We start from the raw sequence: 27,076 nt of genomic DNA on the forward strand, positions 1-27,076 counted from the left end.
TCATTGACCCCCCAGGTCATTTGAGTTTGACACCTCTGCCTTAGACTACAGCTTAAAGCAAAAGCAGCAAAAGGAGTCCATATAAAAATGTATTATGTACAGTATGAATATCTATGCAGGACATGACAAAAGTAGCTTTGACGTTTTCTAATATAACGGCATATCAATGTTAATTTAGCAATCTACCACACCGATAACACGTCATTTATGCATCATATAATCCAATCACTGTGCAATTATGCATTTACACATTTTTAAGAATACAATATTTTAAGAAAAACTCATGTTAAAAATAACGTTGATGTTCTAAACATAGTACATAGTTTTCTTTGTCTAGTGAGACGAGTGGAAGTCAAATGACCTCAAGTCAGCCCACAATAAAATCACTGTCACAGAATAAATACACCATCACTCCATGAAATATCAGGATATTTTAACATCCTACAGGTCTCTCAGGTCATTATCCTCGTCTCTCATGTTATATGCAAAGGTGAAAAATCACTGTTAATCCAGGACATTAAGAAACTCTGTAAACTCCAGTAATCTGGGTTTCTGTGGCCAGTAGAGGGCCCCCATGAGCAGCTGGAAGGTCCCACAAGAAACCTGCGCATTATCATAGAGAAATCAGAAGCAGGTGAATCTAAAACCCATTTACAGTTCAGTCTGTGACAAATTATTATTACAATTAGCTAGTAAATGTTTTTTTGATTAACTGGGTTAAATACTAAGCACCGATATTTAAAACCCTACCCACTGGTGGGCACGTGAAATAGGATGAAGATATTTCTCAACTCAGGGGAAACTGAGGCTGGGAAGCACAATTCTTCAAAAATACTACCTCTATTCTATTCTTTACACATTGAGGTGACTGAACAAACTGAAATAAAACTCAAGTCATATTATTTTATGTTCAGTTTGTGCCAAATGTAAATAATTTAATCTAAATTTTACACACTGGACCATTAAATCCTGTAAAATCACCTGTTTTGTCGTCTTCAAAGCGAACAAAAGACGAGACATTTCCCAGTTTCAACTTGTGATTTCTTTATTGAAGTGTCGGTACATTTGTCAGGCAGGAAGTTGTTACTCAGAATTCACCGTTTTCAGTGGACTTTATCACTTCCTCTTCTTCCTTTTGCTTTAACCACGATAAATGACTTCAGGCTCATTCATGTTGTTCATTAAATCTGTTTTCAATAAAGACAGTAATCTTTGGAAGGCTGTGACAGGCAACACTTAGTTTGAAGGCCTTATGGAAAAACTCTGGCCTCCGACAATCTGTCAACGTTTGTCCTTTGCAAAGCTCTAAATTCTGGGAAACGACCACTACAAGGGAAAACAGGACAAAACTTCCAACTTTCCAACACTGACCCTGTTGCCCACAGGTGTAGTAAGCATGACTCTTAAGTAGTCTCCACATATTTCACATGCTTTTGTGAGGGACGCTCTCCAAAAGTGCTGATTTTATGTCCAAAATACAACTGAAGTGACAACAAGCGATGACTGTGACAGACGACCAACGCAGACAGTCTGCTGCAGAGACCGACTGTTTGACAGAATGCCCAAATCAAAACATGTGAAAAGAACAAGTCAATATTTGCTTCAATTCCTCTTTTGTGACACTTTTTTTCCCCCCAAAACAGGACACACGTCCTTCCCATGTCCACTTAAGCAGAACAAATACTTTGTTACAGTGTCCGGAGGGAAGTGACCACAATAAAAGTGGAATAATACACTTTAATTTCATTTTCTTTTTGTTTTTTTTAAGTTTCCAGTAAATTAAACCAATTCCAGTATTTGTGTTTCCTCAAAATGAAGCCTAAATCACACATTTTACTCCAGGATGCTGAACCAGAAAACTCTCTTTAATTTGTCGGAAAACATTCTAACACAGGTTTGTCAACAGATTTTTTTTTTCCCTTGTTGAAATAAAAATTTAAGTCAATCATCCACCCATTAAACTCAATCGGTATCAATGCTGAAAAAAAACAAAACACTTTCACTACTGTGCAGAACTCAAACTGAGAGTCAAATATAGTTTCTGCTGAGATACAGATCAGTTTTCTGGTGGATGACGCATTTTTGCTTCTTTATAAAAAACAGAAAAGACAAAGAGTGTTTGCAGCGGGTTAAAGCTGAAGAGGTTTCACTTCAGTCTTTTCCAGAGTTTAACCACGCTGGAAAAAAACAAGGATCTTCTACATCTCTTCATTTAAGATCAGGCTCTGTTACTGCAGCCATGTCAGGCTGGACAAACACCGTAGCAGCTTTTTTTTTCTTTTTCATATTTCTCACTTTTTTTTAATTTCCTTTCACACATCTTTCTAACACATACACACACATACACATACATACACACACACACACAGACACAACCTGTTCCCAGGAAGTTGTAGTACTTTGTGTGGCTCGTGGCCACTGAAGATCGGCCCAACTTGAGAAATTTGAGCGTAAACACCTTAAGGCACCCATAATGCACCGTGGACACTGGTGGTGCAAGAAATACTGCCTCCCCCACTGATGGGAGGGATCATACTCCCATTTATTCCCCCCTAGTGCCACCTCATGTGGTCATTACAACAAAATTTACAATCCATGCACACATACTGATGTTGCCTCTCAGTGGGCTCAGTGGACTTCTCTCCATCCCGTCTCATTCCCTTCTACAGCAGCCTCAACCTCAGCGCTGCCGCCCGCGTGTTGAAGCAGAGTTATCCAGTACAGTTGTGTATAGAGAGAGGAAACGAGCCGGGAGAGACATCAATGAGAGGCCATGATGAATCTTCCGTGCAAAATGGCTTCAAAAAGTCATAACACATAAGGCTGCGGTCGCTTTTTTTGCATTGTTTTCAAGAAAAATTAAACAATATATCATCTGTGGACTCCTTTCGCACTACGAGTCCCAAAATAAATAGATATCCCTCTCTCTTTTTCTTTTTTTTTTTTTTACTTAAATACAGGTTAATATTTTCTCAGATGCTCAAAAACACATTTTTTGTTCTTTTTTTTGTGTCAAGATTAAGTTCCTCAAAAGATTGAAGAGTTTAAGCGTCCCCTCCCCCCCAAACATAAGATAAAATAAAATAAAATAAAATAAAATAAAGATCCCCGTCACACATGCAGGCTGCTCCTTTCACTAATCCAGTGGTCTGGAATTCAACAGGAGCTCAGTGAGAAAAGCCAAAGATGAAAGAGAGGAAAAAACTAAAAGTGAGATTTTGAAGATTGCAGGCAACGATGACACCTGTGGAATCAAAGATCAGATAAAGAAGGAAGGAGTGAAGAGGGAAGAGAAGGGAAAGGAAGGAGAGGGGAGGGTGTGTGTGTGTGTGTGTGTGTGTGTGTGGTGGAGGCAGTAACTGAAGGGGGATTTCATGATTCAGAGTCAGTTGGACGCCCCCTCCTGCTCTCAAATACTGATCAGTGAGGATGTGGTGTGCTGTGCCTCTCAGCACCAGGCCTGAGCTCTGCGCTGGTCAAAATCAGCTATTAGCCGCTTGATGTGGGCCAACTTGTTGTGCAGGTACTCGCAGCGTTGTTTCTCCTCGTGGTAGTTGGGGCTGTGCTGTAACGACAGGCGGCGCACGTCAGATCACATGTGACAAAAACATACAGACTGTGTCTTTGTAAATACTTACTTGTTTCATCTTCTTGTACTCTTTCATCACCTCTTCCTGCACTTTCTGCACAGAGAAGGAAAGTGTTGGTATCAGGCAGCATCTAGCCACTGTGTCACTTTTGTTTGATCATTAAAAAACACATTCAGGTTCCATTTGATTCCCATCCCTTGAGTCACGATTTGATAAAAAGAGATTTTCAATTCAAAATAATTTTGCTGACCGTCGTTACTGTTGCACGACAGGGTCAATCAAAATGGAGTGTTTGAGGATAAGAATGGGCAAAAATCTGCCAACAACCAATGAAAAACATGTGCGGGGACAGATTGTGTCAGCACTGTGACGAGTGAACAGGTTGTAAAAATATAAAAATATGAAAGAAATGTTTTCAGCGGTGACCTGGCATCAAAGAATTGTCATATTTTTAGGCTACATCGCAACATTTTATATATATTTTACGACATTTTGAAATAATCTCCTTTAAATCAAGGTATAAATGTTATATTAAACTGTTTGATGTAGAGCTGAAACGATTAATCGATTACTAAATTAATCGACAACTATTTTGATAATTGATTAATCGTTTTGAAGCTTCTTTCATGATGAAAACATTTCCGATTGTTTAAGCTTCTTAAATGTGAGTATTTTCTTAATTTCTTTGCTCTTTATAACAAAGAAATCATTAACAGTGAATCATTTTGGTTTGTGGACAAAACAAGACATTTGAGAATATCATCATTTCCAGGTTTTTTACGAACACCGATCAACATTTTTTAAGGTTTTCTGATATTTTATGAAACAAACGATTGACCAAAGTTGCAGCTCTAGTTTGATGCCTAGAAATGACACCAGTATGTTGATTGTGTTGGCGGTGACACTTAGACCGTGTGTCAGGAGGTGAATGAACCTGCAGCTGTCACACATCTGTCTGCTACAGACAGCAGGAGTGAGTGAAAGGTCACAGGTGTGTAATGATAAAGATTGTTTCTGTTGCAAACCGGTTTTTCAAAGCGACAGTCGGTGTTGCTTTGTGACATCATTAATATTCCTCGTTGTTGCCATAAGAAATATGCAGAACACAGTCGGAGAGAGACGGTGTTTGCTTTGAGAGGCTGCCATGTTTGCAGTTCTGTGGCGTGACTGCAAATTCTTTGTTTGATTCCAGTTGAAGTGGATTGAGTTCCAAAAGAAACTTCTTGTACAACACGTTTCTATTCTACTCACAAAACCCACACATTCAAACGATGAGCAACAATTAGTTTAACAACTAAGAAGTTATGTTAGTAAAAGAAGAATATAATGAGTAACTAATTACACAAAGGAGCTAGTGAAAGTAATGCAGGGTTTACAGCTGCCAACTCTGCACCCTGGCAAACTAGCCCAGTTTAAGTCCGAGCTGGCAAGAATGATGTATTTTTATTCCCTCCACATCACAGGGTTTACAGCTGCTCGTCAGAATGCTATTACAGACAAACTGGTACGCTTTGTTTCCAATACTCGTGCCCATCCCTGCGCTAAACTGTATCTAAAGTCTAAACTTATCAAAGATAATCTTAAAATCAGTGGTGTGAATCTGACCTGGTACTCTTTGGTGCCAGGTGAAAGCTTCCGGCACTGGGTATCCAGCTGGGTGAAGCGGCGGGTGATGCCCTCCACACGGGCGTGCAGCTGACGGTACTCATCATACTCTGCGTTAAAGTCGTCCTTGTAGCTCTGCCGCTGGTCCATGGACACCAGTGATGTATACTTCCTATAAACACAGGAAACAAACAACACAACATTAACACTTTGCAGCTTATCCTGAGGAGAGGCTCACATCATAACTAACCATTATTCACAATGCACAGAAATTCACAGAAACCAGAAAACATCACATTTAAGACGCTGGGAAATCAGAACATTTGCTTTATTTCTTTAAAAACACTCAAAGCGATGAATCGATTGTCAAAATAGTTGAAGGTTAATTTAGTTATCGATGGATAATCTATTAATTGTTTCAGCTCTACATAAGTTTCAGCCAATCCTAGTTAACTGCACGTGCATGAAGAAAGCAGGTCTTTAAAATGAATAATAATTTAAAATGTGCGTAATTCAAGCTTCAAAATAGTTTTCTCTGACGTGTGTGTAAATTGTGTTCCACCAATCAGTGTTCAGCACATACAGCCCCGCCCCTCTAAAGTTCCTGGTAATCTGAAAAGTCCCTAGTCATGAGTAGGTTCTTCTTTCGGGGAAAGTTTTCACCCGGGTCATTTTAGTGGAAACATACTGAGGTTTCTCAAAATCCCAGCTAAATGACTTAATAACAGAACTAATGAAATATCTCTTTTTAAATTGAATTTCCACCATCCTAATAATGTTTGTGTCTCAGTCCATTTCCATGACGCATTGTCACATTTTTCTTCAGGTGTCTTTGTGAATCTCTTGGTAACTAACACGAACTGAATGTGAAGTTTGAAAAATGTTTAACCTTTAAGTTTTGTTAGTAGTAGGCTATATTGTATTCATTTATTTGTTTATTTATTTTTTAAACATCCTTCGTTCAGGAAATTATGGGCAATTAGCCACTGTTATGTTTACAGTTGTGTGTGTTTAGTCATCTCCTCCCATAGCCCAAAAACCATATAAAACATTTTTAAAAACAGTGTCCAAGTTGAGGGCCAAATAATATAAGAGCAAAACAAGCTTAGATTAGGAAACAAATCAGAGAACTTGAAATGAAAGATGTGCCATGTTAAGATATATATTAATGAAAGCAATGGATATTTTTGTCAAAAAATGAAATGAACATGCGGCCGGATGTGGCCTGCGGGCCTGGAGTTTGACAACTCTGCTGTAAATTGAGCGTAGGTGTGTTCGATGTGTGTGTGTTGTCTCTGTGAATGTTTGTTAGTCTCCGTGTGTTGGCTCTGTGATGGACTGGTGACCCGTCCAGCGTGTGTGTGTGTGTGTGTGACACCGCACCACCTTTAACCCTAGGTCAGCTTCAGCGTGGGTTGCTTATCTTTGAAACAGCGGGAGCTAATTTCTGGCCCGGTTATTTATATATAAAACCCATGTTGATAAAAATGAACAAGGAAATGCCAGAAGAGTGATTTATTTACAGTGCACAATATGTAGAAATGGACGTGGAAAAAAACAGGCTGCTACTTGTTTCTACAATTGACTCACGAAACTGTGTGGCATCTCATAGAGCTGAGCTTAGTGAGATGAACTAGTGATATAGTTGAAGTTGTAGCGCACTGTTATTAATGAAGATGTAGATACGACAGCAGGTATTTCACCATTTGTTTTATGGCATTTTAGAGGAAGCAGAGCTTCTTAGAGTCTTCGGGTCAGCTGGGATTGACTGCAGTTCACCCACAACACTCATGTGGAGGATAAGAAATAAGAGGCTTGAAATGTAAAGAGGATCACACTGTGGGGGAAAACGGGAAGTTTCAAGGTTTACTTACACTATGTAGTCTGGCATCTCAATCGCGGAGGAAAATTCAGTGGACTGGACTGGCTTGTCTTTATCTAAAGAAAAGAGCAAATGTCACAATTAGACCAAATGATACGTGTAACATTGGAAAATACAATACTACTGCAATAACTTTTTGCTTTAAAGCTTAAAATGGCTCTCAAACATGTTTGTTAAATTGAAGAAAGAATATTTATTAAGTAATGGATTAATGGCTGCAACCATTAATCATTACTTAACACATTGCACAAGCTCTATGATTTTTCAGCTTCGTAAGGGTGAATATTTTCTGATATCTTTACTCCAAATAACAAAAAAACACTAAAAAGGTGATTCATCATTTTGAGTTTGGTGGAAACATCGACCTTTGTTTTGAGAGTTTTTGACATTTTAAGGACGAAGAACTAATCTATTAATTGAAAAAATAAAATAAAAACCAAAAGATGGATTGATTATGAAAATACTTGGAAGTTGCAGCCTTGGTAAGAGCTTTATAAATCATGTGATCCTGGAATGAGTGGAAAAATGCAGGCTCACTCGTGGATCTCTAGGACCATAAAGCATTTTCACACCATGTGAGATACTAACACTTCACCAAGGTCATATATGCTACCATCTCTACTTAATAGTGAATAATAAAGAAAGACAACACACACTGCACATACACAACAAGTCCACTGTTTTGCTTGTAGGTGTAGATTCACAGGTGCATTTTCTATTAAATCAGCTATTTAACTCTATCAGGAACAGACAAACACTAACATCTGCAACTGCAGCAACAAAACAAGAGAGACAAACAAATGAAGATGTGTGACAAATATCAAATGTAACATTTATAATGTCAGGTCAACAGAAACCAGATCAACATGTCCAGGCAAAATCACCTTTATCAGCATAGTCAATGTGGCAGGCTGGGTTGTAAAAAAAAAAAAAACCCAGCAGAGATAAACACTGAAACACACTGAGCAACAATCCAAAGTCTGAAAGATAATCAGGCTAAAAAGATGGACTGAGGAGCCACAGCAGTCACAAGACATGCCAGGACTGCTTTAATGCATTAACTGCTGCCTTCAATGATGCTGCATTAACTTCAAAGTGATGTGTTTGCTGCTAGTAGTTACCTTCTCTTTACTATTAAACTGTGTTTTAGCTACACACGGCTAAAATTGTGATATTAATTTTCTATGAATTTGAGTGAATTAATAACCTCCTTCCATGAAAGACAGTTCATTAAATTGAGAGTTTAATTTGTTGTATTATAATGAAGTGGCAGATGTGTGTCACACATATTCTACAGTGTTTTTGGTTTCAGTTAACTGCACAGAAGCTGAGTGGTGTCAAGTACCTGCCTAGTGATTTGATTTGATATCTTTAAGTGATAGTACGGGTGAGGACTGCAACTAACCATCAATTTGTCCATTATTTTCTTGATTAAACAAGTATTTGTTGGTTGATAAAATAGAAAATATTAATCAGTGTTTACCAAACCTTACGTCTCATTTTGTCCACCAACCAACATGCTTCAGTTTTAAAGATTTCTTTGTTATATGGAGCAAATGAAGCACTTAATATTCACAGTTAAGAAAATTAAAACTCTAATCGATTATTAACAAATGATTCACCTGAAGAAACTGCTTAAGCCTATATCCTAAACTTTTTCTGACTGGAGACTTAAGTGTATAAACCGCTCACGCTGCTGCACCAAAGTTCAGAGAGAGAGAGATGGATCAACAACTCCTTTGTGTTGTGATGTAAAAAAATAGCAGATTTTCTTAATGGACTTAGTCGTGGGAAAGTGATTGTTTTACAAAGAGACACAAACTTCAGGCCATGTTACCAGTGTGTGCGTGTAATATTCTGAAGATGGTGTGTGCTTAAGCAGTGTTGATCTTGTAAGGTGTTGTTGTCCGTGAGAGTGACTGTGTCTCGAGCTGGTGCTTGGTGTGGGGCGGGGGTGGGTGGGGGGGGGGTGCACAAAACAGTCAATCCAAGCTTCAACACTTGATTTCTGGAAATCATTTTAAAATCCAAATTATTAGAATAATATCCAAACAAACTAAGGCAATAAAAAACTTCATTTAATCAGTGGATAAATGATATAGTCGCTTCAGTTATAAGTTTGATTCATGTATGCAAACTATTAACAAGACGGAAACACACCTTGATGTTTGTGAGGATGTTTGTCGATGACACCTCTCCTTTCCTCCTCAGCACCATGCCTGTTTTTGGCTTTACGACTCTCATCCACCAGCTCCACCACACTGGGAGGAGGAGGAGGTGGTGGTGGTGGAGGAGGAGCAGGCGGAGGCGTTCCATTGGCTCTTTCCATACGTTTCCCTTTCTCCTTTTCTCGATCCTTGTCCTTGTGCTTCTTGGATTTCTTTTTGACCTTCTTGTTAGTGCTGCTGGACAAAGGTGGGCTGGTGATGACCGTGGAGGTCACTGTCAGTGAGGTGCGAGGAGGAGGAGGAGGAGGGCTGGGGGAGGAGGCTGGTCTAGGAATGGGGACTGGGTGCCCAAAGCGGTCTTGCAGGGTCCTGTCAGAGGAGAAGGGGCTTGTTGAAGGGTCTCTGCAGGAGGAGCTCTGATCTGTGGGCAGATCCTGGGTGCCACAGCCCTCCGGGGTGCTGGGTGAGTGGGAGTTGGAGGCGGGGCTGGGCTGCTGGTGAGAGAGTGCTGGAGGGTGAGAGGAAATGGGGAGATGGGTGGGAGGGCCCGACGTGACATTTGAGGGTAGGGACGAGCTTTTAGAGCTGGGGCTGCCCTCTTCCTCATGGCGGTCAGAGGAGGAGGATGAAGATGCAGCTGGCCCTCGATTGCTGAGGTGCGAGATGCGGGCTTTCTTGGGCGCCAGTGGATCAATGAAGTCAAAGTCTGGCTGGCGTTTCTGTGAGAAAATAGTGAACTGAGCTGAGAATTGCATGCTTTCAATGTGGGGGTGTGTGTTTCAGTGTGTATTTGTGGGTACCTGGGGGGAAGTGGGGACAGCGTCTTTGGGAGGACTGTTTGATGAAAGTGTCTCAGTAGGAAGACCTAATTTGCTGCAAAAGAGAGAAAGGAGTAGCATCAGTGAGAAAATGGTGACGGAAATGAAAGAGCACATGAAGAGAGAGCTGGGCAATATGTCAATTAGGGCTGTGCCAATCGTGATTGGCTGACCGACATCATGTCACGCCCCTACCCTGTCGCACACAAACTAATGCTAAAATATTGAGATTTTAGACATTTCCCAGGTAATTTGTGGAGATTAGCCCATATCTCTGTCACCCTGCATATTTCGAGTTATTCCACTTATTGTGAGAGTCGCACAATAATAAGAGAGGTTGTGTATCAGCAGTGCTGTGAATTAAGTGCCGTTCTTCAGCGCAGACGGAGTCCAGTGGCTAAATGTGTTGCCGTAATGAGCTAATCCGAGCTAAAGGAGCTAGTGGTCTTTGGAGGTCTACCAGTTTGTTTGTTTGGTAGATTATGAACTCCCCGCGACATTCACTCGGACATTCAAGTCACAATATTTTACTGTAAAAATCATCACCTACCAATTTAGGACATCGCCCAAGACTAATGTCAATATTCAATCTATATGGTGACGACATGAGACAAGTTCAGCTGACTTTTCAGCATATTAACATTTTCTGGTTTCCTAACTCCACAAAACAAAATAAATCATTAAACTGAATCATTTTGGTTTGTGGACAAAATTAGACATTTGAGAACATGAGGTTTGGGAAGACACCGATCAACATTTTGTGGACCAAACAAGTCCAACTCAATCTATCAAGAGACAAAAAACCAACAGTTGCAGCGCTTTACTGAAGTGTGGGGTGCTGACACCGATTCAAACTAGAGTGTGTGTCAATTCATGGGCTGCTCACTCCTCAGACTTAAGCCAGAGAAAATCTGCCATTTTACATCACAACACAAGAGTTGTTGATTCACTGCTGCCTGCATCATTAAGTTCAAGTGTGTTGTTCTGCCCTGTGATCATGTGCATATCCATGCGTGTAAACTTGGATTTATTGCTAGTTGTAAGTGCAGTGGCCCCTCCTGGTGTTAATGGATTATTAAGCAGTTTAATGCAGAGGGGGGAATTGACCGCAGTCTTACGCCTGGATCACCCTGGATGCGTCATGTTCTTCACACGTGCGTCACTGCTCTGCTGCGTCTAACTCGCATGTTCACAGTGGTTGAGTGTCTCCTACATTTCCCTCGCTTTGTGTCTCACCACCACCATAATGGGATTATTACTTCATCTCTGACAGAAAACGCCATTTGGTTTTTGTTTACTGCGAGAAAGCGCTGCTTAAATTATTTAAGCAGCAAACGATATTTATGTCAATATGATTATCAACAGATCTCCTCTGAGAAAGCGTATGCTGGGTTAGGGTAATACTCGGTCATACTCTTAAACTGGACAGTTTACATACTTCAGTTTGCCATCAGGAAAGGCCGTCTATGACGAGATAAAGCAGCAAACATGTTCTTAAGGTTTGCTGCTATGACGAAGACGGATATTCTGCTGCTGCAGAGCTTTATAGCACACGTACACACACACACACAGGATGTCTGCACCTCATACAATCACACTTCAAAGAACCTGAGTTATCTCTTTCATGTCTGTTCCAACAGTCACTTTACTAAGCAAGGGTATGTGTCATCACTTAGAACAATAAATAACGCAAATAACATATTTTAATCAGTATATTTTAAAAATGAATATTTCAATAGTACAGGCAAGTACTATACGTGTTAAAGGTAAAATACTGAACGGGGCACTTTGCATACCGAGCTATGATCCGGTCAACCTGGGTTTTGTCATCTTCAGAATAACCAGGCCAGTCTCGCTGGACATCACGATAAATAAAGTCCTTTAAAGAATATGTGTTGTCCTTTGGGTTCAGGTTGGCAACCTGTTTAGAAAAAACAAAAACACAACATGCACACAAGCCCAATCACACACACGTACACATACACACGACAGTTTCAAAGTTAAAGCATCTCAACTACTGATGACATGTATAGAAAGTTCATGTTTCCTGTGTTGGTCAAACATCTGTGCATGCAAATTAGTAAAAAATTAAGTCGTTTCTTTTGAAAGGGATTGAATTACACATACTACAAAAAGAGGACAAGGACATCTACTACTAACGGCCAGCAAAAAAACTATTACCAGATTATGGTATAGAACAGAACCTCCAACCAAAGGGCAGTGGCTGTGCATCATGCATGAGATATTTGTAATGGGAAGATTGACACATAAATTGATACAAGAGATGCTATTTAATAAAAATGGGAAAAGCGGACTGATTATAGAAACCAAGAAGATCACTATTACTATTACCACTGGACAATAATAATAATAATAATAATAATAATGAGAAAATGACTATGTTTTCATGTTGCCTCTTGACACTGTATCTGTTCAATGAAAATACTAATAAAAAACAAGTTATATATATATATATATATATATATATAAAGAAAGTGATTGAATTATACGGTGAACTGGATTTCCTCTGACATGTTTGTGTATATGAATTGTGTTTCAAAAAAAGAAATCAAACATTAAAAAAAAAATTGACTTGTAGGAACACAGGTTCCAGGAACAGGAACAAAAGCCTAAATAGACATTGCAAACGTATTACTGCTATTAATTTTATTTGTATTAAAGAACATGTAAATGCTAAATTACTGGGAACTTCCATTTCTAAGTTCCTCTGTGGACATAAGGCACATTGAACTTTACAAACACCAACACAACACCTTATATTACCTGTTGCAAGGTACTCCCTAAAGAGTTCCGGTCCTTCTGGTTGATACCATCCCGCTGCAAACGGGCGAGCACTTCCAGCTTCTTGTAGGACCTCAGCGCCAGCAGGTGGATGAGGCGATCCCGAAACGGCCGCTGGGACACAGGGTTATTTGAAAGGCACTTGCGAATCGTGTTGGCTGGGTTAATGGGTGTGGAGCGCTTGCGCTCCGGGACCACTTCTGGGGTTGATAGTGCAGGCTTACGTATATGGACTTGTTTTCCTAAAGACAGAAGTTAAACACGATGTTAATATGCAGCATTTTCTCTATCATACATCATTTACACCCATTCACAGACTGCGGATGCAGTCACCAGAAACAGTCTGGGGTAAACTGTCTCGCCCAGGAACAGGAATCAGCATGTGGACCCCGACCTCCTGGTTGGAAGAGGAGTCTCTCTGTACCATGGTCAGACCAAGCAGCAAATATGACCACAATAGTTGATGGGAAGCAGCTATAAAAAATTGCATCAGGGTACTGTATAAGCATATATACACATTTAAGCGTGTATGTATGTATGTATGTATGTATGTGTGTGTGTGTGTGTGTGTGTGTGTGTGTGTGTGTGTGTGTGTGTGTGTGTGTGTATATATATATATATATATATATATACATACACACACATACATACATATACACACACACACACATACACATATATATACACACATACACACACCCACACAAACACACAGACACAAGCAAGGAGAGTCTGAAACATTCAAATTAATTCATTAATAAATTAATTTAAATCTTAAATTTAAACTTCTGCATTAAAAGGTAAAAAAATAAACTAGGATTGTTTTGGCATTTAAAAAAAACCCCGTACACTTGTGTTTTTGTTGCTGTGTTGCTGAGCCATGTGCTTTAGTCAGTGAGCCTGCACATTTCTCTATACTGCCTCTTGGTCATTATAAAGTTCTAAAGCTCTTTAAAAGATTAAGGTTAAAGGGAGGAAGAGAAAGGGAAAACTTCCCCCACCTTCCTCCTTGTCAAAAGCAAGACTCGAGGCAATGTGAGTGGGCATACGCTCACAGACTTTGTTGACAGGCCAGTGACAGACTGCTGCAGGTGAAAAGCTTAAGTAATTATGTTTCTGTCAGAAATAGTCAGAAAAACAAATAGGAGCCAGAGCCAGAGCCTACAAGCTTATAACATTAAAAGCCACTGCATTTGTAATGACAATAGTTGTGGAAATACAAGCTATAAACAAAGCTATAAACACACCAAAAAAACACAACAAGTTGCAGTGGAGTCACCCGACACCTGGTGTGTTACCTGAAATTAACAGCGTGAGAAAACCAGAAGCTAAAAAAGCATTTGCATTAATAAACAGAGTGCTTTCTCCAAACCAGCTGTTACAAGCTCTGTCCCAACCCTTTTCTCTGCTGCTCTCGTTTCCCAGTTTCTATCTGGGCCAGTGCATGCAAATCTATTCCCAGAGCCAAGACAGAAAGGCCTGAGGAGGTTGTTACTTGTTACTTGTTTCAAATAATTTTTGACAGTAGTCAACCCGTTTACCAGTACACATCAAGCTGTTTGAGCTTTAACCTTAATGTCTGACCAGCAAGCAACAAACTTCACTTCAACACAATGATACATGGACATCATACGGCTGGGCGATATGACTTATAAATAATATCTTGACATTTTCAGGCTATATCCCGACATGCAAGATATATTATTATATAAAGCTGCACACATGTTGTTTGTATTTACAGTTTATTGTCACTCTCCTCTCAAAAGAGACTATATTACTATACACTCTAATATACACCCTTCTGTTGGGGTATGGAGCACCTGTGGCCGCCTCGTAAAGGGCAGAGCTGATCGGTCAACAGCGAATCATCACAGTGGTGCTTTTCCCTGAAGCCCAGAGCCTTCTCTAAAACAAAGCTTTGCATCTTCTTGTGATAAACAGCCACATGGCAATAAACAAACACAGAATGCTGGATAGCCTCTGTTATTGTTCTTACTGTATGTAACACATACCTTGTAGTGGAAACACAAGTCAGATCAGAGCACATCTCTTCAAACCACAGACCAGCTCAGCTGCATTGTTTTCAACTGAATTCAAGAATGCGTCTTCAGGGAAAACACCATTTTCTAACAAACACTGAGCTGAGTAGATTTAACATTTATAACTGCCACAGTGGGTTGTAGGGTTGATTATTAATCAATAACTAAATTAAGCATCAACTATTTTGATAATTGATTAATCAGTTTTCTTTTAATAATTAAAACAAGTTTTCTGATTTTTCAGCTTCTTTAAGGAAGTCTGCAGCCAGGCCAACTGCCAGGCCAACCCAGCCCTGCCCGAGTACCAGCAATTCCCCCCTGACCACATTGAAACCCCTTTGTGTACTTTACAAGGTTACTTCAGCCCCAAAGTTATATGGCATATCACCTACCAGACCAACCTGTATGCCACTCAGAAAGATGACTTTCACCACCACTGAGGATGACATAATGACCGTAGGCAGTGTTCAAGTAAAATGTTTAAAAATTATGTTTTGCAATGCATTTTCAGAGTTTAAAGCAGATTCTTTTTCAAATTATCACGATAATATCAAGTTAACATTCTTGACCTGGAACTTCATTCTGAAATAATTCTGAAAGATCCTCATCTGCCACGATGGCCTTTATTGGTCAGACTGCTGAAATGGCTTAAAAGGCACAGTTGGTCACAATAATGGCTGTGAATGGAGTCAGGCTGTAAGCTTTCACCTATTCAGTCCCTAAAAAAAAAGGGCTGAGTCTGAAAAGAGCGCAGAGTTGCTGATAGAATGTAAAGCCATGCTGGTGTGCTGGGATCTAACTTGGCATCTGTTTTAGTGGCAGTTGCAGATAAGGGAAAGCTCAGTAAGTGCCTCACCTCTGTACTGGCCCCCAGGTTTGATGACTTTGGTCCCACGTTCACGCGTGTCCTCTGCGGCTTGTGTCATGCGTTCCCGGGTCACCTGATAGGAGTCATTTGTGGCGCACACCGTGACCTTGTCCTGTACTGTTGCCAATAATGCCAGGTGTGAGGCCCCTGAACTGCATACAAAAAGAGAGTAGGAGAAAGAAAAACAAGGCAGAGAGGGTTTACATTCTAGCAATGTGTGGTAATAAGATGGCTAACAAGTGATTCTGATAATCAGTGGTTACCATTACCTTGGTGCATACTGACGGATGCACTCAAAGCTTCCCTGAGGGTTGTCCTTGCCCACATTGGACAGGTAGAAATCAAAAATGTTGAAGGTGTCTGATGAGGAATTGGTCTTGGGAATTTTAATGCGCTGTGAACAGAAATCCCATGTTTTTAATAATTATTCACATGAGTTTGAGAAAAGTAACTGACAAACAATGGATGAAGAAATGCATACAGTTAAAGAGATAGTTTGGGTTTTTTTGAACTGTGTTTGCATGAGATAATGACACACATTACTACTATGTATCAGTACTACATACAACCACACTTCCTGCTATCTATTATAAAACTGCCTCATGTTAAAGTCAATTTGTTTAAACCATGCCCTACGCTTTAGATGCCTCTTCCTCCACATACCATCTACATTTTAATTAAGGCGTTTGATGTGACCATCATGGGAGCTAGCATGAGACAGGAAGCTCTTTGAGGTCTGAGCAGGTATCACAATCAGAACACTTTATCTCCGAGAGAGGAGGTAAGTAAGATGAGGCTGTATGTAAATCCTATGCATCACTGACTACAGACACTGCCTCTCTGAGCACTTCAGCAACAGTTTGACACTTGAAGCCATGTATCACTTTGGCCAGTGCAGTGGAATGTTAATTGTTCCACAATGTAAAAGTTAATGTTTTCAGTAAATTGTAATAATAATAAATGCACATTTGGTAAGCATTTGTTTACTTTATGTTCATCAAAAGGTTCTCTGCACTTGCATTGGACAGACAATAAAAAAATGGCTGCCAGTGGGCCATAAGGAAAAACAGATTTTAATATATTAATATATTATATATATATTTTACCAGGTTAAGTTCATGCTATCTGGAGAAAACTTTGCTGCTTTTCTGACTGGATACTAAAGGTGGAAGCATAACAGCCACACTAATAAGCAAGGTTAATTCAAAGAGAAAACCAAACTAATTAATTAATTAGCATGGAACAGTGCAGCTGGTCTACTGTTGACTTGTTTGGTAAATATTGGGATTCGGCAAATTGGACACCATCACTTGACTGTGGGTGTGAGTGTATGGTTCTCTATGTGGCCCTGTGATGGACTGGTGACCAGGGTGCACCCCGCCTTTCACCCTAAATCTTTATCTATGGACTTTGGTTTGGAAGAGTAAGGGGTTTATGAACTCAAGTTTCCATTCAGAAAAGCCTGTGTATCAGTGAGACAAAAGTGGCTAACATAATCTTAAGATACTGCTCACTTGACTCAAGAGGGTGTACTCGGTAAGCCTTTTGTTAAATGGCTGAAATCTGTTTCAACTAGTGTCAGTACCTCGTACAACCAGGCTTTACCTTTAAGTTATGACTATGACATAAAACCTGAGCATTACTTGAGTAGGTGATTAACTTGACAAGTCAGGAAGAGTCTGATTTTGTTGGTTCTAAAGCCTGATTCACACTGAAAAAGCCATGTGCGCATCGCGGCTGTGCTACGCCTTGCTCGCCTGAGCGTGTTCCAACCAGCAGTGAGTCTCCACACAACCAAACGTGATTCTGACTTAATTTTCTGATTTATCGCTGACAGAAAACAAAAAATATTTTTGTGTGGACAGTCATTTGACAGTTATGGGCACTGAAATGAAAATGCAGCCACAATGCATCCAGTGTGAACAGGGTGTAAGGAAATCATCAGAAGCATCTCAATGAATCAAGAATACAACTAAGCAGATTCAAAAGTAAATGAGCAAAGAAATATGGAAATTACTTGTCAAGAAAACTTTGGTCTGCCACTTAAAGAGATACAGGGCTTAAAAGACTTAGCAATCAGGAATGTAACACACTTACCCCTTGAAGTCCCTTAAATTGTATTGTTGGCTGCGAGGAAGGTACGTTCTGAAAGTAAAAAGAAACAACTTTTATCTTACTGTAGATCATGTTACACTGCTTATTGATACTTCTGACCAAAACTGGTGATCTGGGCTCAAAAAATACAAAATAAAACATAAAATTGTTGCAATTAAACAGTGTAAAGGTTGAAACCAACAGCTAACATACACATACCTGTTGTGTATATGTGAGGGGAAAATACATGAGGGAAAACCTGAAGAGCCAGCATTGTAGAAAGACAAACAAAACATGAACTGAAGACATGTCTAATGTCGAGGTGTAAATAATGGAATTAAGCCATTACAAATCACTTATCTGCTATTTATTGCATTTATTCACAGATAGGTTACAATGTCAATGTAGCAAAACAAGGCCGATCAATATGATTCCCAAATTGTGGGCCACAGTACACCATTTTTGTAATCAAGCTTCAAATAACTGTTAAATAGTAATAACCAATTTTAAGAGGTAATCGGAAGTAATGCAACAAAGTTATTTAGTGGGATTCAGTTAAAATCTGCTTTAATCTTGTTTAAAACTGTCTAATTTTACAGATGTTACTGGATGAAACACCTTGTTATGTGCTCATTAAGGCACGGTGTAGCAGTGGCTCTCAGGTGAAACAAAAGAAAGTTTGTGTTGGTCGGAGCAGTTATTAAAGGTTTTGGTGGGCTGCATTAGATATTCCTAATTTAAACTAAGGCACGACACAGTTAAAGCTGTAATGTGTAATCCCCATAATACTGAATAAATCTATGAGCCCCGCATGACTCCCTCTGCGTGGATAAGGTCTCTGGATAGCAACGTTTGGTTTTGTGTCATCTATGACATTCCCGAGCTGCATACAGAGAGAGGCATTTCATGTCATAGCTGAAGGAGGCAAGGCAGCTATATGGCACTAGCAAAGTGACTATGATTACTAGACTGAAAACACTGGCGTATTTACACCGGCTCAACTCGCCTCACCACGCCACGGTTTAAGTAGCGTTTCCACTAGCATAGTACCTGGTACTATTTTTAGTACCTGCTCAGGCGAGGTTCCAAAAGCGTGCCGAGTAGGTACTATGCGATGATTGGTCAGACTGCTGGCCACTGACTGGCCAGAGTGCCGCCACAGGAAGAGACAACCCACACACAAATCAAGCTGAATAGTGCCAACAACCGGCCCGGCACGGCTCAACTCTAGTTTGTGTGTGTCGTGTATAAAACAATGTCACAGAAGTTTCATGCAACTGTACCATGATGACTCCACCCAGGGGACTACAATAATGGAAAGCGATACCAAACTGAGTAGTCGAGCCGTGACGAGCTGAGTCGTGCTGGAACTGTACAGTGGAAAAGCGCCAATAGAGCTTGTTTAGGTAGGGGAAGGTAGTCTGTGCTTAAATCACAATTAACAACTGCACCCTGGAGGCCGTGCATAGTTTCACCTACCTTGGATCCACCATCACAAGCAATCTATCACTTGACACAGAACTAAGCAACTGCCTTAAAAAGGCAGCTTCCACCTTTGGAAAGCTTACCACCAGAGAATGGGACAACAGTAAACTCTCAGTCCAGACAAAGATACAGGTGCACAGAACCTGTGTCATCAGCTCACTCCTGTACGGTAGTGAAACCTGGACCCCGTACGCACACCAAGAACGTAAGCTTACCAGCTTTCATCTGCGCTCCATGAGGGGCACAATGGGAATCACCTGGAAGGATAAAATATCACATGCAGCAATCCTAGAAAGAGCAAAGCTTCCAACCATGTTCTCTCTACTAAAGCAGTGCCATCTCCGCTGGCTTGGACATGTCCCGTGGATGGATGATGGAAGAATCCCTAAGGACATCCTTTATTCGGATCTGGCATTTGGCAAAAGACCCACTGGCTGACCTCAGCTTCGTTATAAAGACTCAAGTCCTTCAACATTAACCCTGCCAACTAGGAAGATGCCACCCAGCACTGAACCCAGTGGCAACAGGCACTGCGCAGTGGACTGCTCTCACCACGAAACAAAGAGTGCACTGAGAAAGCAACGGCGACACATCAGGACACAACCCTACCCCCTTGGTCTGTGCAAGCCTTATCTTGTGGCCCCATCTGCCTCTCATGGATTGGACTCTACAGTCACAGCAGACACTGTGCGTCCTAACCTCCAGGCACAAGGAATCCATGGTTTTTCGAGACTGAGATGCAGACGATTAGTTCAGTCTGGTTGCTGTGGTGACTCTTCATTTGCTTTATTCAGCAATCAAGATACTAACATAGCCCGTGTTGAGTTAGTTACTGGCTCACTGGCCAATTTCGTTAGTTTTACCAGGTGAAGGTACATCATGAAAAAAAACTTAAGGGTTAAAATTTAAACAAATTAATTAATATTTGATATCTATGAAAATGTCTGATGTTGGTTTAAAAGATGTTTTTTTATTTTTTACCAACACATTCTTGTGCTATACTTTAACGTAACTTTTTGAAGGTGCATCAAAGGGTTAAGTATACACACAAAATCATTTTTATGAATGTCATACAATACTCCCTTAACAACTCCCTATCTACGTGCCTTGCATGTGCAAATCACAGCTGCTGCTGTTTCTGCACCAAGCAGCTTCAAGTTTCGTGAATGCAGACAGATATCCAACAAATAACTTACCCAAGTATCATAGTCAAACTATACACAACTGAGGGGAAGGAGCTCCTGATAACAGTGCAGTTTCAACAGAGGTACAGGTGCTGTGAGCAGGACTAACCTGCTGCAGATTGACCAGCTGTTGCAGTTAGTGTAGCTGCAGCTAAAAACACTCATTTTGGTCTGGTTTCAATGTTGGCGGTTGACATTTGTCCACATTACGTTTTGAGGAGCACTTTAGAGCTGCAACTAACGATTATTTTCATAATCGATTAATCTGTCGATTATTTTCTCGATTAATCGTTTGGTCCATAAAATATCAGAAAACCTTTAAAAATGTTGATCGGTGTTCGTCAAACTTGGAAATGATGATGTTCTCAAATGTCTTGTTTTGTCCACAAACCAAAATGATTCACCGTTAATGACTTCTTTGTTATCAAGAGCAGAGAAATGAAGAAAATAATTTAAGACGCTTCGGAATCGGAAATGTTGTTTTCATCACGAAAAATAGCTTCAAAACGATTCATCGATTATCGAAATGGTTGTCAATTTATTTAGTAATCTATTAATAATCGATTAATCGATTAATCGTTTCAGCTCTAGAGCACTTAATTACAGAGTTCACCCTCCTTCACTGGGTAAAGTGGGAATCGAACCCACAACCCAAAGTTGAAAGACAACTCCCTGTACCACTGATGCACCCCCATAACCCCATAACACATTTACATATATTCCAAATGTTCAGTTTTAGTTGGACAAACACAATAAGTAGCTTCCTTCTAGTCCTGGGCGGTATACTGAAAACCAATATTTTTGTTTTTAATTATATTTTACTTTTTAATGACATAATGTTATGATACAGCAGGAAAAAAAGAAATGTGAGTAAAGAAAAAGTAAGCCAAGTAAAAAAGTAAGAAGTAACTGGTAGGACTGACGGAACGAGTCGGTGGAAGTGGAATCCTGGGGTTAGAGTACCAATAATTTATGCAGTTATATACACATACACACACACACACTCTCTCTTTGCGACGCTCCCTCTCTCTCACTCAACCACGAGCACACAGACATACTCCACAGCTACGCTCGCTTACTGGGTCACTCTTTTCATGTTCTTGCATAAAACAAATACTGTTGTACACTGTGAAACTGAAAAATAAAAACACAATATAAATTTATGGTCATATTGCCCAGCAATACTTTCATCTAATGTAATGTAAACATAATGTGAGACAGTCAGTTTTACCTGCATCTTCTCAGGGAGGAGCAGAGGTTGCGCTAGACTTTTTCGTTGTCTGTCATTTTGAATGACAGGGTCATAAAAATCCTGTCATAATCAATTTTTACCGGTCACTTTAAATGATAATAATGACATATTCAATTGCATTGTTCATATTGCAGTGGAATATGAACAGTTAACCTGTGGCCTAAACGCCCAGTCTCACACCTTCCTCCTGGTCCACATGGACTTAAATCGCGTGCCTGCTTGCGCGTAGTTGCGCGTGGTAGGAAATCCCGCAACATGCGCTCCTTCTGCAACAGTGGATCAGCTGCACCGGTCACAGACGCGCTCCAAAGCCTCCTGTCCATAGCTCTTTAACACACTGTCAGCACTACAAGGATAGCGAGATGCATTGAGTACGGTGTCCAGGTCAGAAATTATGCTCAGATTCTCCGATGGGAATCTTTATTTTGTCGCACAACATTTTTCTATCCGCCCTCCTCAGCCAGGAGAACTCCCGCTACCACTGAACTCGCCTAACCTCCTTACTGCCGCTGCCTCGCTCCGCTGAGGCCAAGGGCTGAGTTTGTCCTTCATCTGCATCTATCCCTCTTTTTTCACCTCTTTTATCAACATAGTTTTTAGGGGTGTGAATTGCAATCTGTCAAAATGACAGCTGGCTCTCAGATTTTTCCGTCACCGTTTAAAAAAAAACGGTCAATGACGGATAATATTCGGTTAACGCAACCCCTGGGGAGGAGGTTGGTAAAACCATTTACTTTGATCTGGGCACAAGTGTTGGAATTTGGACAAGAGTCATATAGCAGATATTTTGAAGACAACAAATGTGTAGGTGCCCTATCCAGGTTTGTGTTGGCAGCTTTTAAAATGGAGTCAGCCGACAGCCACAATTATGCAGGGGCAGCAGCTTCTCTGGTGTTGTGTAAATTTTACCAGAAAAAGCCTTTACACACAGATAGGGATGCCCCAATCTGATATTGATATCGGTCTGATATCAGCCAAAAAAACAGTATTGGATCATATAGGACTGCCTCTTAAATCTCTGATACAAGCAGTCCATTCTGCTCCAGTACTTCTATCCAGCAGCGCCCGTTGTGATCACGTGGGGCCTATTCTAACATTGCTCACTACAAAATAAGTAATTAAAGTATGTATGATTCATGCTGGTATCGTATCGGATCGATATCGGTATCGGCCAATACTCAAGGCCGCAATATCGGTATCGTATCAGAAGTGAAAAAGATGTATCGGGACATCTCTACACACAGATGAAGCCAACAGAAGTAAGTGTTGTCCTGCTAGTTCACAGACCTTTAAAACATCAACTGTACATTTTTTTAATGACAGGTTTTCTGCATTACCAGATAGTCAAACATCCTGGCTAACTCTTATATTTAAAAAATCTGCCAACAAATCAGGATTACATGTATACTACTTAACCGGACAGGAACAACCATGTTACAGTTGTTAAAGCCAAGATACTCAACCCTCCCCCACTATCCATACATTAACTCACACAGACAGTCACAAGTACACACAGAGACACACACACACACACACAGTTCTCATCACATTTCACATCACCACAGAAAGACAAAGATGGGCAGCTTCCATAGTTCAATGACTGTTGGAGCTGCCACACACACGCATTAGCGAGAGCGAGAAACAAAAAGCAGTCGATTTTGGCTGCTCAGTCAGCAAGAGATAGCTGGCTGCCTGCTGTACAATGCAGCCTACAGACCAACACTGCCACATCAAATAAGGTTGTAGCATTGGCTGTCACTAAAGAATTCCTTCAACTTATGTGCCTGAGAGTCACTGTGTTATGTAATAGTGTTGTTGTTGAGTTAAGGTCAGGTAACTTGGTTTTAGGCCGCCTCAACTCAAGACTGCAGAGACTTCTCCAGATTAGTTCACCTGTGCAGCGCCCTTAAAAAGATTACACAATTTGTACAGTTCAGGATTAACAAGTAACAATTCATTTGCACAGGAATGCTGTGTCCTTAGCACAAATGCCTCTCGATGTGGTGTCAAGCTCTGGAGTGAACTGCAGTAGGGCTGCAATAATTATTGATTATATATTACTGATTATTAATCCATCGATAAATGGTATTCAGTTTATTTACTAGATAAAAATCAAGTGACTTGGGGTCTCAAATTTCAGTTTCTTGACTATGAATATGATGAGGTTTCTTTGCTCCTCAATGACATATTTGGTTTGTGGACAAACATTCAAGGATTTAAAGGGTTGTAAAACATCATTTTGATTTTTTTCTTACATTTGATAGACGAAAAGCTAAACAATATTCAAGAAATTCAGCATTAGCTGCAGCCATAAATAGCAGTACATTTTAAAAGGTATTGGTATAATTCTGTGCACATGCCGTGCGTCAAATGCAAATCGCATATCGCAAACCCTGGTATGCGCGCGTCAGGGTCCCGTAATATCCCACTTCACCATCGGGTGGTGGTACAAGTCTGGACGCAGGGAATAGGACACATTACCAAAGAAGAAGAGAACGATGCTACAGCTCCCCTGGACATGTCTGGTTCGAGTGGCTAATCAGCCGAAAGGTCCGTCAGGCAGGGGAGTCAGGGTGTCAGATTTCTTAGATTCTTAAAATTGAAGTTTCTTTGCTCCATATGACAAAGAAATTATTAAAACTGAATAATTCTGGTTTCTTTTTTAGGACATTTGAGAACGCCAGCCAACATTTTTGAAAATGTTCTGAACACCTTATAGACCAAACGACCACTCAACTAATCGAGAGGATAATCAATAGATTAATTGTTAATAATTGTTACTTGTAGCCCTAATATATACATATAATATATATATATATATATATATATATATATATATATATATATATATATATATATAAAATAATATATTTTGCAATGATTAGCTGGGCTACCTCTCTCAAATGTTGACATCTGCTAACCAAACCTAAAATAAAGCTAGCTTGCTTCCTCTATAGCTCGTTTGACTGCAACATATTTGTCCAAATGTTCTCCTTAAAAGGCCTCCTTTTATCTCCATATCCATAATACAAACAAAGATGGCCTATTCCTTCATGAACATTTAGAAGTGAGTTAACCAAACCCAAAATAAACAAAGTTAGCTCACATGCTCTACAGCTATTTTATTTGGCCCAAACTTCTTCTGTAGAGTTTGACGGCTGTTGGCATCTGCAACGTTCCATTTCTGCCCCCTTCTATAATCTATTTTTCCATATTGATAATAAAAACAACGACGATGATAATAATAATAATAATAATAATGATGATAATAATCACAATAATAATACTAATAATGATATTAATAAAGCAATAAAGTGACGAGTGTAACTAGGAGCTTGATATCCCTGATAGGTTGTCATGTTACGTTTTAGGACTGTACAACGCTGACCACTCATGATGATTTAATGAGTTAATGCTATTAATTTATAACGAAGTTGAATTAGCCTTACTTACTTACTTGTGACGCTGTATTCCCACCCTACCCAAGCTAACCCAAGAAAAAGTTCAGTAGTGAGTGGCAGATGAGCTGTTCTGGTGTAGCCTCACCTTGCAGGACTCGTCTGAAATTACAGCTTTCCTAATTTGGTTAAAGTCACTTTAGTTTGGTAAGAAAAAAAAATGGACAGCACAGCACCTCAGTCCGAGCCTGCGAGCTAACACTAGCTAATCAGAGTGTCTAACTTTCCCTAGAGGTTATCGTGGTTAAACCACTACTGTCAGCTTGTAAAACCAGGCCAGAACACAAGAGAAAAGACTAATTTATCTTCTTCCGCTTTTTAATTTAATGACACAAAAAAAGACTGTCGATAAGAGAAAGCAGAAAGTCGCTCTGTCAACAGCGTAGCTAACTTTGTAGCTTTAGCTGTGCGTGGCAGTCCAGGCTTCCCAGCTGAGTGGAGCTGTGTCAGCCCGATACTTCTGTCTCATTATGGGCGAAATAAACGCCAATTTCACTCACCACACAGCTTTGGTAGCTCTCTATCGCTCTCAACGCCGTCTCGGTCAATTTGACGTGGAGCACGGTGACTCTGTCGGCGCTCTGTTGGCCACAATTTAATCCGTACCTCCCATCCTCAGACAGCGCCGCCATCTTTAGCAGCCCTCCACCATCGTCCCTGTGAGGCTGGAGCATTTAGCAACCCACACTCCCTGTGTGCGATAGAGCCGGGGAGGGAGGGAGGGAGGGACTACAGCTGCAGCTGCCTGCCTACCTGACGCTCTCACTCTGCACTCACTGGACTGCTATTGACTTGTGAGCCTGAGAGTGTCTTACTTTCCAGCTCATTTACAACACATCACATACATATGGATGTATGTATATATAGTGATACCCACTGAACTGCTGTTTTTACCCCCCAAGAAATGGACTTTCTTTCACTTGACTGACTCCTAACTGACCAAACAAGCTGCTCATTGGCCCCCAGGTCATATGAGTTTGAGGCCCCTACTTTAGGTTGTCAGGATCTCCTTTAAATAACAAAATCACATGTACAGACTGTTAGGGGCCTCTCTGTAAACGCCAGCCGCTCTTTAAAAAATCAGGTTTAAAATGTATTGTGGGGTTGTTATTTTTTTACATGCATGTACATATATACATATATATATATATATATATACATATACATATATATGTATGTATATATGTATATGTATATGTATATGTATATATATATACATATACATATATATATATATACATATATACTGTATGTACACACTGTCATTTAATTTATTTGCAGATAAAAAGCAACACTATGGAGTTTAATGGACAAAATCCCCTCACTGGGCTTCTATTTTTCTGCAGACCTGTAGCTTCTCTCTCATACTAGGTTACCCCCCTATAGCAGAAGTGCCTGTGCCTGTGCCTGCTGCGTTCTGCTGACACAGTAAAACTAAATCTAGCCCGGGGAAACTCTTAAAGGAAGCTTTGTACAGTCCACTACAGAAAACTCTGACATGCCTTTGCATTTTTATTTCATCATAACAAACTAGTTTTGCAGAAATGTGTGAAGTGGATGCTTGTGATTTTGAATCCAATGTTTTGATGTTGTGTTTAATCCAATGGCAGTAGTTTAACTTTCAACATTATTTTTGACTTATCCTATGTAGTCTGTCAAAGTGTATATGAACATGTATGTACATACATATGAGTGTGTTGGTGTTTGTGGATGTATTGGCGCTTTTCTACAAGAGAAAATCGCCAATACATCCACTTTTCCACTTCGGTTGGTTTTCCATGAGAACGTAGTACCTTCTCAATGTTTGGCATTGTTTCGGTTTGATTCTAGT

At 40.1% G+C, this 27,076-nt stretch overlaps 1 protein-coding gene across 1 annotated transcript; it reads right to left on the reverse strand.

The window, feature by feature from the left end:
• Window positions 1-1,027: 1,027 nt before the first annotated feature.
• On the reverse strand, window positions 1,028-25,934 carry ell2 (elongation factor for RNA polymerase II 2). The gene is made up of 12 exons (XM_058632650.1): window positions 25,746-25,934; window positions 17,870-17,917; window positions 16,042-16,166; window positions 15,761-15,924; window positions 12,848-13,107; window positions 11,860-11,984; window positions 10,046-10,118; window positions 9,238-9,964; window positions 7,070-7,133; window positions 5,196-5,367; window positions 3,639-3,683; window positions 1,028-3,565 (listed from the first exon to the last, which is right to left on the reverse strand). The coding sequence occupies exons 1-12, from the start codon at window positions 25,917-25,919 to the stop codon at window positions 3,449-3,451; spliced, it is 2,094 nt and encodes a 697-aa protein (XP_058488633.1). The 5' UTR covers window positions 25,920-25,934; the 3' UTR covers window positions 1,028-3,448.
• Between the last annotated feature and the right edge of the window lie 1,142 nt (window positions 25,935-27,076).

Source organism: Solea solea, chromosome 6 (genome assembly GCF_958295425.1).
Source record: "Solea solea chromosome 6, fSolSol10.1, whole genome shotgun sequence".
Classification (NCBI taxonomy): Eukaryota; Metazoa; Chordata; class Actinopteri; order Pleuronectiformes; family Soleidae; genus Solea; species Solea solea.